Source organism: Asparagus officinalis, chromosome 1 (assembly GCF_001876935.1).
Source record: "Asparagus officinalis chromosome 1, Aspof.V1, whole genome shotgun sequence".
NCBI lineage: Eukaryota > Viridiplantae > Streptophyta > Magnoliopsida > Asparagales > Asparagaceae > Asparagus > Asparagus officinalis.
The window spans coordinates 130,314,611-130,328,446 of NC_033794.1; the positions used below are offsets into that span (position 1 = coordinate 130,314,611).

General features: G+C 36.3%; 1 protein-coding gene across 1 annotated transcript; it reads right to left on the reverse strand.

The window, feature by feature from the left end:
* LOC109851569 (protein PHR1-LIKE 2-like) lies at positions 1,106–7,010 on the reverse strand. The gene is made up of 6 exons (XM_020421808.1): positions 6,658–7,010; positions 5,717–5,793; positions 5,512–5,566; positions 4,908–4,977; positions 4,731–4,800; positions 1,106–1,419 (listed from the first exon to the last, which is right to left on the reverse strand). The coding sequence occupies exons 1-6, from the start codon at positions 6,824–6,826 to the stop codon at positions 1,138–1,140; spliced, it is 723 nt and encodes a 240-aa protein (XP_020277397.1). The 5' UTR covers positions 6,827–7,010; the 3' UTR covers positions 1,106–1,137.

Consider the following 13,836-nt stretch of genomic DNA (forward strand, 5'->3'; position numbering starts at 1 on the left):
TTTACCGTTAAACTATGTAATAACAAATTAAAAATAGCTATTGTATCCTATTATATCATTCATTAACCTTAGTTTATTCATTTATTTTTTTAACTTTTATAATAAAATTATAGTATAAAATAATTATTTAAATAAAATTCAAAAAGAAAAAATAGATAATTTAATTCAAACACTTAAAATTTGGAAATACTAAATGAAAATATAAATCAAATTTACATTTAGATAAAAATAATACAACATTAAATTAGGACATAAAAAAACTTACACATTATTATAATTAATTATATGTAATGTATTATATAATTATATAATTTGTTAAATGTTTTAAATAGATAAAAATGTTAAAAGATAAGAATAATAAAAGAAATATTCTTTTTGGTGTAAATTTTGTGTAATGGGTTGAAGATGAAATAGTGATTTGATATAAAAACTACACCAACTTGATGTAAAAACTACACCATTTTTAGTTGGAGATGCTCTTAAGTGATCGTGCAGTGATAAGACACATTGAAGGATTCCCCACAATTCAAGCTTCATGGACATGGTGAATGGCAGAGATTTAGGCCGACAACGTAAACATTTGCATGGTTTCAAAAAGTTTGAAATGTCTGATCACAACAAATGTTTCCACTTTTTCAACAGAAAGGAGGAAATAAACATTAAATTCCCAACAAATGCCACGAAAAAGCAAATAACACAAACAAGAATCTTGTTTGGTAGAAGGGAGCATAACTAAGGCAGAATCTTGTTTGGCTGAAGATAGTACATACATACATAACCAATGACAAAGCCACCGCATAACCAATTTCATGTGAGGAACTCTCATCACAAGAAAAATACTACCCAACTTTCCTTTTTTAGTACAGGGATAAGGTTATGACAAATAGGGGGGGGGGGGGCGGGGGGGGGGGGGGTTCAATATGCACATGGACCCTCTGTAATATCATTGTTTGCACTTGCTACCCCCGCACCTGCAGGCGGTCGATAGACCCAACCAGAGCTGGCTAGGGGGTCACAAAAAACTTTAAGCTAGAGCTGACTAGGGGGTCTAGCTGCAGCAGTGAAACTACAAGGGTCAGTAGGTGCAAGACAGCAACACTACAGGGGGTCTATGTGCAATTAACCCGACAAAAAAAATTATGTAAGCTTCCTTTTTAGTTCAGGGGACTTCTGGTAGAAGAATTGACCTTCACCAATGGAAGACAGAGAAGACTTGGATTCGGGAGACTGAAGAGTGATACCACCAACCGTTATTTGATGCAATGAAGATGGGCTGAGAGGTACAGAAGATGAGCACATCAATGGACTGTTCAAGCCCGAGGAAGAGATTTGCTCGTGGGCAATCTTGCATGCTTTATCCAATAAGGAGTCAATGTACTTGTGATATGCATCCATTCGGATTTGCACGTGTTTTTGGACCTGATAGATAGCCAAGAATAAATAATTTTGAGTAAACTATGGCAAATAAGCATTAATGCACAACAGCAGCAAAGCCTTTATCCCAAATTTTCGAGGTCATTGACATGAATCCTACTCTTCCATTTAGTTTCGCTGCGAGCTATATCCTCCATTAAGTCAATCATCATCATATATCATATCTTTCTTAACTGCTTACAATCCAGTGCTTGTAGGCCTATCTCTAGCCCTCCTTTCATCATTTAGTTAAATAAGCATTAATGTAGAATAAGTAAATAAGTGAGGAGTTTGCCTGACAATTATCAGATAGTGGATAGATTCTCACTAAGAATCACCAGGGTTCAAAATTTATCCCCGTGCTTCTGCCTTAGATAGCTCATAAGCACAATCATATATTAACATAAAAGAAGAGAGCCATGTTCAGAAAGTATACTGACCTCCAAGTCTCTCTGCCATCAAAGACAAATGAAAAGTTAAGCTAGATTGAAAGCACCTCTCTGCTATGATTATAGTAGTGAATGACCAAGGGGACATACCCTGATTTCACAAAAGTTTATTCATAAACTTGTTCTCTAAGCTCCATAACTCGGAATGGAATGCAAAAAATATGAGGGCTGAAATGAAAGGAACGAGGATCACATAAGCAGAACTACCTTTCTCCGTTCCCTCCATTCTAACGTGGAGCTAGCCAATTGGTAATGAAAGCTACTGTTAACATATTTATTTTAATATCACAATGAGAGGTTGAAATTTTCCTTACTTCTACAGCAATTTAAATATAAATATCATAATGCACGTCACTTTAAAGATATATTTCATAAGATGACACTCAGATCTGATGTCGCCTTCAGCTTTGACAGCTATATTGTAGGATTCATTCGCATGAACCTGGCACTTAATAAAGCTCAGTATGCAGGGGAGGATCTACATACAGTCCGGGGGGGCCACGGCCCCCCCAAAATTTGGGAAAAAAATTAGGATGATCTATTCCCCAAGGCCCGGGGGGGGGGGGGGGGGGGGGGGAATTAGGGTGCTCTATTCCTAATTTGGGGAAAAAAATTAGTTTGTGAATATTAATTATTTGAGGGATTTTATGTATATATTAATAATAAATACATTACCATGAGCAGCAACAAGATTAATAAAGGGGGTTTCATTGAAATTGGAAATTTATGAAGAGGTATTTAGCGAATGGTTATTCTTAAGGGGGTTTATTAATAAAGGGGGTTATTCTTAAGGGATTAATAAAGGGGGTTTCATTGAAATAGGAAAAGATAATGTATCTTCACTCCATCGTAATGCTGAAAAGGCATGTGAGGATTTGATGAACCAACCGCAACATATATCAAGGCGATTCGACAACTTCAATGCTGAACAAGTTGCAACAAATCGTCTTCGGTTAAGAGCTCACATACTTGTGGTGCGATTGCTTGCACTCCAAGGGATTCCGTTTAGAGGCCACGATGAGAAATCTAGTTCGTCCAATCGTGGCAATTTTCTTGAATTTTTGGATGTGCTGGCCATGGAGAATGACGAATTTTCAAAGGCAATTGCGAAAGCTCCCAAAAATGCCAAATATACAAGTCATGATATTCAAAAACAAATACTTCATGTGTTTTCAGTGAGATTGAAAAATGCAATTCGTGAAGAAATTGGAGTTGCCAAGTATTACATTATTGTTAATGAAGCCCGTGATGAGTAAAAAAAAAGAGCAAATGTCTATTGTGTTGTGGTTTGTGGACACTAATGGATTCATTCAAGAAAAGAGCATTATTGTCAAGTTTTATGCACAAGATTTTACAAGTGAAGAAAAAGAGAGTTTGAAGATGCAACTGAAACATTATGAGCATAATGTAGTCAAAGGGTCAGACTTCAAAACTCTTTCAACCATTTCTGAGTTGTGTCAATGGTTGGTAAAGACTAATAAATCTGCTACATACGACCTCATTTTTAGAGTGATCGTACTTGTGCTTACTCTTCCAGTTTCTACTGCTACTGCAGAACGATCATTCTCAGCTATGAATATCGTCAAAACTAGGCTTCGAAGCAAAATGGAGGATACTTTCCTCTCCGACGTATTAATGGTGTTTATTAAAAGAGAAATTGCTAAAAGTCTGAGCATTGATGATATCATTGAAGACTTTAAAAATTTTAAGGAACGTCGAATTCCTTTTAGTTAGAGAAATTTTTTTATCTATCTTTTGTACGCGGCCCCCCCAGAACTAAAATCCTGGATCCGCCCCTGTCAGTATGTGGAGTAGATTATAACCCACTGACCCTTAGATCGTCATCTGCCTATTATTGACATGCATCAGCAAGATTTAATTGCTGGGATGCTGACAATGTATTTTTCTAATCTTTTCATTGCATATGGGGCAAAAAAGAATTACAGGGAAGCAAACGTTATATTTTATACATGTTGAAAGTGTCCAAGGGAAACCTATATAGAACTATATCAGGACAAGGACAAGGAGTAGGATGGAATACAGAGAGGAGATCATGAGATTCTCAACCCTTGCATATAACTAATCCAGAAGCAGGGGATAAATCAAATACAAAGCAAGTCACTTTGATGAGCCTAAACCAGGGAAATGAAAATAGTAGATCAAAACTGTAGCAGTTATCTCATGCTGAAAGGACAAACCCACTGATGTTAGCACTCTGAATGATTTTCTGCTTGGTCTTCCTTACTACTTTGCTTGCCTCCTTGTATATCACTCCAGTGCATTTTAGGTTTTGACTCAATGGAGCAGCTCACAAATCAAATCATGAGGTTGATTTTGAGCCATACATAGAGTATTTTTCTAAATTCACCAGCAGTTGACTATCATTACTCGGAATTTGGAAAATGGATATATCTATGAATGCTTATCACTTAAAATAATATAAGGATGGCATCACAATGATTGAAATAATTCAGTTACGTGTCACATCTTGGAAGAGTACACATATCAAATCAATCCACTTCAAATCCTCCACCACATTCTCCAATAATTAAGTCACTAATACATTGACATACACGCTAGCAACCCTAGATGGCTACCCCTCTTTCTCAGGCTTTTGAAGCTCCTAGATGTTCCCTTAAGCACAAAAAATGTACCGGTTTACTCTCTGAGGAGACCCATGCATGCATTGACCTCAATTATTCACATGCTATATAAGAGAGAGATTCTAGTGATATTTAAAAAGGGAATGAAGTTAGTCCAAGTTGCATATTCATGCACCATTCACTAACTCACTAAGAGTATAAATATCAAAAGATTCTAGATTCAGACGTTACTCCAGCCAAAAAAATATAAAAACCACAGAAATACCTCCACTTGTTCATGAAGCCGTCGCTGAACTTCCATTTGAGCTCTTAGCGCTTCTTTGACTTCTTGGCCCCTATAGGCATTCAAACATTAGGTAATGTTCTTAGGTATGTAACATAAACTACACTAGGAAAGAATTAAGTAAAGACCTAAGTTCAATTTTCAGAAGTGTGATCTTACTCATTTGCATCAGGAGTAGGCAATCTCGGAGACAAGGCACTGCTGCTTGGCGTTTCCAAAAGGTAGGAAGCTGAAATTTAGAACAAAAAAAAAAAAACAGGAAAGCAAGTATAAGGCTCAACAAAGCCAAACAACATCAATGATGTATGAAGAAATAAAGCAAGCATCTATGTCATATAGGTAGAAGAACATCTGGAGTGCATGTTTTCTCCCTGTCATATTTCTATAAATAGTGCACAAATAGTACTAGTTACTAATCTCTTGCTGCTTCATGATATATCATTTAGGCAAGAAATAAAAGACAGAAGCTTGAATCAGAGCATCCTTCCGTAAGTTGAATTTTTGATTGAAAATAGAACCTTAATTATGCTATTACTCTAACGCAAAAAGGAAGCTGGAACATATTCTTTTGAACGGATTTAGTAAAATTCAGCTTGCGAACTAGAGATATAAAGGATTAGTACATTCACTGTTGATCAGGAAGTTCACGTTTTGTGCTCAACATCCGGCCAAGAGACAAATCAAATACACCACAACTACCCCCCCCAACCCAAAAAAAAGATCAAAAATGGGACATGTAGAGAATTGAGGTTTGTGGTTGTACCATCTTTGGATTGCTCTGACATCTCTTTGCCTGACTGTTTGCCTAATCTGTATTTCTGTACAAGTTTAAAAGACTAATCAGTAAGAACTATGTCTAACACTTGAAAAGTTTATTAGACACGGGCGAACGATTAATCAAGATAGCTAAAATGCTACTAACAATGGGATGCTACACCAGAAGTTTATAAATCAAAGTATGTAACCACCTGCAGATGACTCTTGAGGTGAAAGAGAGTGAGCCCTTTCACGCCCATTGTTCGCATGATGGTTTTTGGTGTAGCTTCTGCAACAAAAATTATATACTTGAAAGGTCGAAATCCATAGAGCACATTGGCATGTTGGAGTGATTTCTAAATATTTGAAAGGTCGAAATCACCCATAGCAAAAATTTGCAGAAATAAAATGGACTAACAAGAAAAACACATTGTATCTTATCCTTAATTCTAATATAACTTTATTAGGGGCAAAAACAAAAATAAAAAGAAGAAACTTAAAATCTAAACTCATCAAACAAAAGTCAACTCATCAGACAAGAAGGAAGGAAAGTCTCAAGCAATCACAGGCAATCAGAAATGGAACTACATCTGCATCAAGGAAAGCGCATTTAAGAGCAAAACAATTTACGACAGTAAATAAAATAGTGGCTGCAACCAGTTAAAAAAACTAAAATCTATCCAAATTTGACAATGAAATACTTCATAATTCACAAATATACCCAGTTCTAGATTGCATGCCACATGTTCTATTGAACCTATCAAAAGTGAGGGCAAAATATGGATATGAAAGACAAGCAATTTTTTACAGTTGCTACAGGAAATAAAAGCAAAATGAATAGAAAGCCTTTTAAACCATCAGTTCAACAATAAAGAAGAAGAAGGAAAAAAAAAAGAACCCATTTCAAAAAAAAATAACATTAAATTTACAGCAAAAGATCTTAAATTGAGGGTAAACGCTCTAAAGTAACAATATCAAAGAAAACCACATTGCATTGCACGCAACAGAATCGCAGAACCAATAAATTATGACAAGAACATCGATTTTACACCAACTGCCAACAAATCCGGAAACTAGCCCGCACCCATTTCCCAAAACGTCATCTTTAAGCTAAAGCTATCAGAAAATGCAAAAAAGGCGCGGGGGTACAAACTCTCAGGCCCCCCGAGCTGGGCAACGGCGTCGACGAACCGCTCGTGGAGATCCGCCGTCCACCGGAGCCTGGGCTTCGGATCCGCCGTCAGAACCAAGCTGGGCCCACCATGAATCTCGTCCTGGGCTGGAATCGAGGATTCTTGTCGCTGGATCAAACCAGAGAACATCTCAAAAAGTTGCCCACTTCGCTGAGAGGAGAAAAGTATTGTGATTTTGGGTGGTGTCTCTGTTGTTCTTGGTCCTTTGTTGTGTGCGTGAGAGAGAGAGGGAGAGGCCAATTGAAGCAAGTTGGGATTTTTTTTACTATTATTCTTTTTGGTTTTAAAAAAAAAAAAAAAATTGGGTGATGGAGATTTTGGAAGGAGGATGACAGGTTGGAAATGGGGTAGCCATGTGAGAACAAGGGAGGTTTTGGCTTTGTTTACACTCTGCCAGTTGACTGATTGATGTTAGGGGTGGGCAAAAACCGAAAAAAACCGGTTCAACCGAAAAAACCGCCCGAATAAGCGGGCCGGTTAACCGAACCGGATTAAATGGATGAGAAGAAGACTCTAAACCGCCCGAACCGAATTAAACCGGTTTGGATCCGGTTTGAACCCTTGAACCGCCCGAAAAAAAACCGAACCGAATTTTCATTTGGAAAGGTAAAAATTTAGATGTAGTTCTGTTCTCTATTTGAATAATTAGACATCAACTTCGTAATCGTGATTTGATCACTAATCTTTATACTCCTAAAAGATACTTGCTCAGCTACATGAATCAGGGAAAACAAAAAGCACGTATACAATTGTCCTCTACAAATTGTTTAAAAAATAGAAAGCAACAATTTAGTGAGTGACACGTGTTAATTTGCAGTTGATCAACGGTTGATTTTGAAATTTTATTTCTTGTTCGGGGATGCAACTGTTAGAAAGAGAAGGCAACAGACAAAGTCATCTCTGCCGCTTTTTTCCTGACATTTTTAGTCTTTATGCTACGCAAGTTAGGCGTCCAGAAAGCAAGAAGAGGATGAACAAGGAGTTAGGTGAAAATATTCTAGAGGTCGATTGTAAATATTTAGGTTTGGGAGGTTATTCGTGACAAAGTTTACTTTCCTCTCTCCGTTTTGGTTTCCTGTAAGTTTTGTTCTTCGAAAATAATTCGGTCCAAAACCGAAACCGAACCGATCCGAATTTCGGTTGGACCAAATATTCGGATGAAGGGGAAAAACTTTGGATCTGGATGAGAGTTTTGAGAATTCGAAAAATTCGGATTGGATACGGATTGGGCTTAAAACCGAACCGAACCGAATATGCCCAGCCCTAATTGATGTGATCATGTCCCCCAAAAAAAATTAATTTATTCTTTTTTGTTGTTTTTGATGTGGAGGTGCGTTAGGGGCACCTAAACCGGGACTGCACAAAGTGACCGCGCGTGCGGGTTAAGCCGTTGGAGTGGCGTTTGGGCCGGGAGGCCCATGTCTCTCTGTGGGTCCGCCGAGGCCCGATTAGCAGACGGGCCCTAGGCCGGGTTGGGTTCAGGACCAGACTGCTGAGCTCTCAGCTAACATTTGCTATCCGTTCCCGCATCTTGGTTGGAATGTGGATGCGGAGTTCCAACTCATCAGATATTAAACGGCGGTTGACCTTTTTTTTTTGCCTATTTTCATTTCACTTTGTTTTGAAAGTAATGAACAATTATCTGTTTTTCTTTAATTTCTGCTTCGTACCACTCTTTGTATATGTGTTTGCGGTGTTTTTCTAGGTAACGTGACTAATGTGTTACAAGTGTATGTTTTTTAATTCTTTAATTAGAGTTTCAAGGAGTTAAAGTGTCAATTAAATACAATCACTTAACTATGTAATTAGTATTAAACATTAAAAAACTGAGAAAAAACCTGTTTACGTCAGGAACAAGTTCTGTTGTAGAATTCATTATAACTGTTTATCGATTACAATGAATGCAAAAGAGTGAGCTTCGTACTTTGTAAAACTACTCTTTACAACAAAAATCAAATTACAAGCTTCTTAGAAACAAACGCAGGATCGTTGTTTGGATCGCTGCTTGCTTGGGATCTTTGCCTGCGTCGGGGATGCGTTAGCTCGTGGACCACCGATTCACAGATTGTGAAGGGGTTTAGGGATTCTTTCTTCGTTTATCGATGTAAGAATCTGAAGCGAATATCTTATCGATGTAAGATGCTCACTCTTCCAAAGATCAAGTCTGAGTTTAGATCTCTAGGAATCACCAAAAGCTGATTATGAAAGATGAAGACTCTCTCTCTTGCTCGAATGCACCAAAAGCTTAAGCTTCTTTGCTCCAATCTGCTCACCCTCCTTTGTTTCGTGTCTAGGGAAGTATTTATAGGGATAGGAGTACACAACAGTGGAAATGGAGGAAAAATAACTGATCGGGTATAAGCTCTTTGGGCACGTCAGTCTATGCTGCCGCGGCTATTGGAGCGTCAGTGTGGACTGGCGCGGCCAAAGAGACAGTTCCAGCCACGTTCCATCATGTTTGCAACCGTCCTCCCACGACTTTTAACCACTTTTTTCGTGGTTTAACTGTTTGTACACGTCAGCACATGTTCTCTTTCTGATATGCCGCCACGTGGACCTCCAAGGGATGTTAAAAACTGTCAACAATTTACATAAGAGGCTACTGTACCATTTGCGCGTCACACTCTGCTGTCGCGCCTTACGCGCGTCATCATGGGCTGCCGCGCTTTACGCGCGTCACCATGGGCTGCCGCGCCTTACGCGCGTCACCATGGACTGTCGCGCCTATACATGTCGCCTGTCAGTGTATTTTGACATATGCATGCACATTGTTCTCTTCTCAGTCTTGAGTTGTATTTGGATATATATGAGCATTTTTTGACGCCTACAGATACCCCCTCTAAAGTATATCAGCCATGTTTTATCACTAACATAACGCAACTGTATTATCAAAAATATAATTATATCAATACAAATGAAGCAATCATTAGCTTTCTAAAACCTATGTTGAGCACTAGTACATCTCTTTACTCTGTGTGTGAACTTCTATAAATAACTATGTGGGAACTTTTCATATACAAAGATTTGTGAGTGTATATTTGTGTATAGCTAAGTTCTCATGTGTAAAAGTAGGCTCCCATGATAATATGTCGGACAAATTTGAAAATTGACCCATTTAAAAAAAAATACAAGAATCAACCAATTTATAACATATTTGTCAAAATCGACTCAGTTTCAACCATCTGACTGAAACTAAGTTGATTTTGACCAAAAAACTTACCGAGTCCCGTGAAGTTTTGTTACCCAGTTTCAGCCGTCCGGATAAAACTAGATCGATTTTGACAAATATGTTGTAAATTGGTCAATTTTTATATTTTTTTTTTTTGTAAATGAGTCGATTTTTAAAATTTGTCCGTAATATGTTATTAGATGATATATCCCAAGAGTAGAGTTTTTGAGATAGACGACATACTTATTTTGACCGACTAAAATTAAATTAACAATGATATTTTGAGATGATCTAAAAAACCGCTTGTTGATCATGTAACTCCAAAAGGTTAATTATACCAATTTAGAAAAATACGTATCTTAATGAGAACTTTCCACACGTGAGTTTGAGACTCCTGATCTAAAAAACCTCTTGTTGATCCTGCAACCGGGCCGGTCCGCTTTGACCCGAAATGATCCGTTCGGGTTCAATCGCCCGGCCCATGTTAAACCCTAACCCTAAACGCGCCCCTCCATTCTCATCCTCCCCCCCTATATATACTCCTCCAAAAGCCGCTAATTTCTGCGGAAGTTCCCCAACCTAAAACCCTAATTTTGTTTTCCTTCAATTTCTTTAGATTTTTACTAGTTCTTCTGGATCTAAATGTTGAGATTTTGATGGCTGATGATGATTGATCTCTAATATCTTAGCGGATTTCAGTGAGATTCGTCTGTGATCTGATTTTTTGTTGTTACACACACTGAAACCAACTGATCTCAATTTTTTTTTTGGGGGGGATATTTGATGATGCGATGATGAGTTTAGTTTTTCTTATTATTTTTGAATAATTTATGTATTGAGATTTTGATGGCTGATGATGATTGATCTATTAGATCTTAGCGGATTTCAGTGAGACTCGTCGATGATCTTAATCTTGTTGTTACACACGCTGAAGTCATTCGATCTCTATTTTCTTTATTTTTTTAAATGTTCTCTTTTTATCCAAAAGATTTTTTTTTTTGTTGTTGTGATTTTCGATTTTTAAGAAAATAATAAAATTTTGGGAATTGATGGGATGCGATGATGAGCTAAAAATGGATCGGTGTTGGGGCAGTGGCGTCGCCGTGAGCCTTTTCCACCAAATTATACGACTTCTCCTTCCACTGAGCTCCTCTCATTCCCTCGTCCTTTTTTCTTATTTTGATGATTGTTTTTCGAGTGAAAAGTACAAATTTTTATGTTAATTCAAAAAAAAATTTATATTTAGAATTTGAAACTTAATTGTAGAACTATATCTGCATTCACGCTTTCTTATTTTCTACCGATCCATTCGTGTTTAATAAATAAAGTGTAGTAAAATAAATTATAGTAAACGTTTCATTTTGCTAATTAAGTCCTCATCTACTCTATATAAATATGAGAGAATTCAAGATTTAATATTTATGTTACAATAAATACTACATTAATATTTACCATAGCATTATTACTATAGCACATATAAATAGTGGTGATAGGGGCACACCACCCACCACAATACCAACCACACTCCCCCCTCTCAATGCTACAGTAAACCGGGCCTAAATTTAAAATCCCCATGTGAAGTCCGGTTTACTGTAGTAATGAGAGGAGGGAGTGTGGTTGGGGTTGTGGTGGGTGGTATGTCTCTAACATTAATTTTTTTTTAAAGTTGCTGTAGCACTGATTATGTAGCATGTTGGAGGGGCTTGATGATTATGAAGCGTCATCTGTAGCCGATTGAACCATGACTCGTCATGTTCGTTCTTTTTAATTGAACAAATAGGATAGACTCAAAAAGTTGTCTAGTTCTTAATGGCTCACTCACAAAATGAGATGTCCTTTTAGGGCCTGGTTGGTTGGTTTCTTAAAAACCAAGAAAAGGAAATCAATAAAATAATATTTTTATCCATTTTTATTCCTAAAACACACCTATAACATTTAATAAAATATTATTTTTATCTTCCAACTTATCTTATTTCTTACCTTTATAAATAAATCAAACACAAGAAATGTGTCACATCATCCAACTTATCATATCTTATCTAATTACATTTTTAAAAATTACACACATCATTCAATAATATTGTGACAACTCATCTCATCTCATTAAACTTTCCTTTCCATCTATTTCCTCAAAAAAAAAAACAAGAAATTGATTTTCTTAAGTATGTGTCACATCATTCAATAATATACCTCCAACTTATCTCATCTCATCTATTTTCTTACTTTTAAAAATGAACCAAACACAAACAACCTTAAAACATCATCTAATAATATTCCTTCAATTCATTTCCTTGTTTTTTAACCAACCAAACAACCTCAAAACAATTTTTTTTTAAAAATTACTCACATCATCTAATAATAAGGTGATAACTCATCTCATCTCATCTTCTATAATTTCTTTCTTTTTTAAACCAACCAAACAACTTCAAAACAATTATTATAGGAAATAGGTTTCTTATTCTTTGATTTCTCAAAATTTTTTTGCGAAACGAACAACCCTTTATATACACTATTTTTGGATTAAGACCTTTTCTTTACGAGTTCGCTTATTTCATAAACAAGACGGAGTATTTAGTGGAATTCTACTTGGAATTATATTCATCCTTTTATTGTCAAAAGCTAATCCCTTTTTCAATGGCTATTTTCATATGTTATTACTATCTATTCTCAAATGTTATTACTAGCCGAAGTGTTCAATAGAATTGATCCTTTGCTTGTTAGGGGCTGTTTGGTTCGTTTTCTTCACTTTCCATAGATGATTTTCCTTCACTTTCTTGTGTTTCCTTCATTTTCCTGAAAAATGTTTCTTGTGTTTGTTTCGCCCAAAAATATGTAGTGAAAATACTTTATATCATTTTCTAGTGTTTGGTTCAACTTGAAAAAAGAAGAAAATATGTAGTGAAAGTACTTTACATCATTTTCTAGTGTTTGGTTCAAACTAAAAAATTAAGAAAACTTGATTGTGGTCATCATGGTAAGATTACCACCTAACATAATAGTTATGCTCAGAAAATGTCATTATTTCATTATCTGCCTCGCCATAAAGTTTATAAAACAATGTTGGCTGCAATATATTGCCTCGCCAATATATTGTTGCTATAAACTTTGGCTGCATATCTTAAAAATAGCCTATCATCATAACACAAAATATACATACCAACCAAAGGCCAACCAAGAGCTGAAACCAAGGCCGAGAGCAGGTTGAAACCATGCTCAAAATTAAAGCAAAGGCCAAGCATCAACATGAAACCAAAGGCCAACCATAGCTGACCAACAACAAATAATAGTACCAAGAGCTGGAACCAAGGCAAAGAGTACAATAAACATGCACAAAATTTAAATAAGGGCCAAGCATCAACTGAATGCCATAATCATAACCAAGACAGATAGTACAGCACCCGAACACATATTAACTACGGTTTCTTCATCGAGATCACCATCCATCTAAAATACAAACGTTATATTAAAGCAGATAGTAACAATAAATGAAGATGGTTGTCTAATTATATTGCTAAGGTCCTATTTGCAAAATGAAAAGACAAAGCTATTAGATAAATGAAGATGGTTGTCTAATTATATTGCTAAGGTCCTATTTGCAAAATGAAAAGACAAAGCTATTAGACTTGGGTTTAAAAATATATTTGGAAACTAAGCAAAATGAAAAGACAAAGCTATTAGACTTGGGTTTAAAAATATATTTGGAAACTAATGCAGACAAAATAAGGTCACATTGTTCAATATGATGACTTCAAGCCTAGTCCATGACCCACAATTAAAAATACATATTTTTCTCTTCTTATCCCTAGGTCAAGAAGAATGGTAACTACAATATGTGTACATATAGAGAAGAATGCTATTAATAAGTCACTCAAATGAGCTATTGGAGATTTTACACACTTAAAGCTTATAGTTTGTCACCACATTTAATGTTTGCCTTCAAATTAATCATCAATTTGTTTCTTAGTTCGTA